The sequence below is a fragment of the Sapajus apella genome, unplaced genomic scaffold (assembly GCF_009761245.1).
Source record: "Sapajus apella isolate SASKATOON/1434 unplaced genomic scaffold, GSC_monkey_1.0 scaffold233, whole genome shotgun sequence".
In the NCBI taxonomy this organism is placed as follows: Eukaryota; Metazoa; Chordata; class Mammalia; order Primates; family Cebidae; genus Sapajus; species Sapajus apella.
Window position 1 is genome coordinate 161,622 of NW_022437173.1, and position 2,414 is coordinate 164,035.

At 53.0% G+C, this 2,414-nt stretch overlaps 1 protein-coding gene across 1 annotated transcript in view; it reads right to left on the reverse strand.

Annotated features, from left to right (window-relative positions):
* The window catches only part of LOC116544863 (divergent paired-related homeobox-like), a 36,104-nt gene extending 35,483 nt beyond the window's left edge, over positions 1–621 (reverse strand). The window contains exon 1 of the mRNA XM_032271454.1: positions 571–621. Coding sequence (XP_032127345.1) covers positions 571–621 — 51 coding nt within the window. The remainder of the gene's footprint in view (positions 1–570) is intronic.
* Positions 622–2,414: the final 1,793 nt, after the last annotated feature.

Genomic DNA, 2,414 nt, shown 5'->3' on the forward strand with positions numbered 1-2,414 from the left:
CAGGTGATCCGCCCTCCTCAGCCTCCCAAAGTGCTGGGATTACAGGCGTGAGCCACTGTGCCTGGCCTATTTATTTTTTGAGATGACTCTCTCTCTTGTCACCCAGGCTGAAGTGCAATAGTGCCATTTTGGCTTACTGCAAACTCCGCCTCCCAGGTTCAAGCGATTTCCCTGCCTTGGCCCCTGGGTAGCTGGGATTACAGGCATGTACCAGCACATCTGGCTAATTTTTTTAATTTTTAGTAGAGACAGGGTTTCACCATGTTGGTCAGGCTGGTCTTGAACTCCTGACCTCAGGTGATCCACCTGCCTTGGCCTCCTAAAGTGCTAGGATTACAGGAGTGAGCCACCGCGACTGGCCTCTAACTCTTGACCTCAAGTGAGCTGCCTGACTTGGCCTCTCAAAGTGCTATGATTATAGGCATGAGCCATTGCAACTGGCCAGAGGTGCCCTCTTGGACACAGGTGTGGAGGCTGGGGTGCAGACCTGGGACTATTTTGGGAATAGGGAGAATCTGGGCTGATGGTGCCAGATGGTAGGGAGTGGGGATGGCAAAGGCAGCCCAGGACTTGTGGAATTAACTGTGTAATCCCAGAAAGATGGCTGCACAGCTTACCCATGTTTCTTGTTCCTTCTCTCTCTGTAGCTTGGGCTCCCTGGGCTCTGGAGGGTTTATGCCTTTCGGTTATGAAGGGATCCTCCGTGGAGCTGCCACGTGTTTCTTTGCGTTTGTGGGTTTTGATAGCATCGCCACCACAGGTAACATGGTCATTCTGGCTCATCGAGGGTTTGGGCACAGTTGGGGCTGCTGCTGGGCACAGGTTTCGTTAAAGGCTACCCTGCTGTCAGATGGGTCAGAGGGCAGAGGGTTTTGCGCCCTTGCTTCCGTGCGTTTTCGTGACCCAGTGCACGTACCCGTCCTGCAGGAGAAGAGGCTCTCCACCCCCAGCGCTCCATCCCCTGGGGCATCGTGACCTCCATCTTCATCTGCCTCTTGGCCTATTTTGGTGTCGCGGCGGCACTCACCCTCATGGTGCCCTACTACCTGATACGTTCCGAGAACCCCTTGCCTGAGGCTTTTGTCCACATCGGATGGCCCGCCATCAGATACGCTGTGGCCGTCGGCACCCTTTGTGCCCTGTCCTCCAGGTCAGTGCTGGACGCCCTCTTCCTGTCTGCTGTCGGGTTCTCGGGTAAAGGGAGGAGATGCTGGAGGCGATGGAGCAGAGGCCCCGGTCCCTCCTGCTTCCTGAGTCCCCAGGCATGTTCCCGTTGTCTCCTGCATGCAGCCTCCTGGGTGCCATGTTCCCCATGCCTCGCGTGCTCTACTCAATGGCTGAGGATGGGCTCCTTTTCCGAGGACTTGCCCGGATCCACGCCCGCACCAGCACCCCCGTGGTGGCCACCGTCGTTTCTGGGACTGTTGCAGGTGAAGGCCCCGATTCCAGGATGTCTTTCCTCCATTTTCTGCTAGTTACTTCCTCATCCTCCCACAGTGCCCATCCATTGTTTTTTTGCTTTTATTATTATTCATTATTTTTATTTTTTGACATGGAGTCTCCCTCTGTAGCCCAGGCTGGAGTGTAGTGGTGTAATCTGGGCTCACTGCAACCTCCAATTCCTGGGTTCAAGCAATTCTCCTGCCTCAGCCTCCTGAGTAGCTGTCCCCATGGCCGGCTACTTTTTGTATTTTTAGTAGAGATGGGGTTTCACCATATTGGCCTGGTTGGTCTCAAACTCCTGACCTTGTGATCCACTGGCCTCGGCCTCCCAAAGTGCTGGATTACAGGCGTGACCTACCATGTCCAGCCTATTTGTTCATTAAAAAAAAAATGTGGCCGGGCACTGTGGATCAGGAGATCAAGACCATCCTGGGTAACAGAATGAAACCCCATCTCTACTAAAAAAAAATTAGCCAGGCCTGGTGGCATGCGCCTGTAGTCCCAGCTACTTCGTAGACTGAGGCAGAAGAATCACTTTAACTCAGGAGGTGGAGGTTGCAGTGAGCCAAGATCATGCCATTGCACTCCAGCCTGGGTGACAGAGTGAGACTCTGTCTCAAAAATATTAAAAAATAAATAAATAATTTTAAAAAATGTTTGGCCATTACAAAAGTTGATTTAATCAAAAGTTTAACAGGAAAATGGGACTGGGCTCAGTGGCTCATGCTTGTAATCCCAGCACTTTGTGGGGCTGAGGTGGGAGGATCACTTGAGCCCAGGAGTTTAAAACCTGGGCCACACAAGGAGACCTTCATTTCAACAACAAATTAGCCGGGCATGCTGGCATGTGCCTGTAGCCCCAGCTACTGGGGAGGCTGGGGTGCAAGGAAGGCTTCAGCCCAGCAGGTTGAGGCTACAGTGAGCAGCAATCATGCCATTGCACTCCAGCCTGGGTGACAGAGCAAGACCCT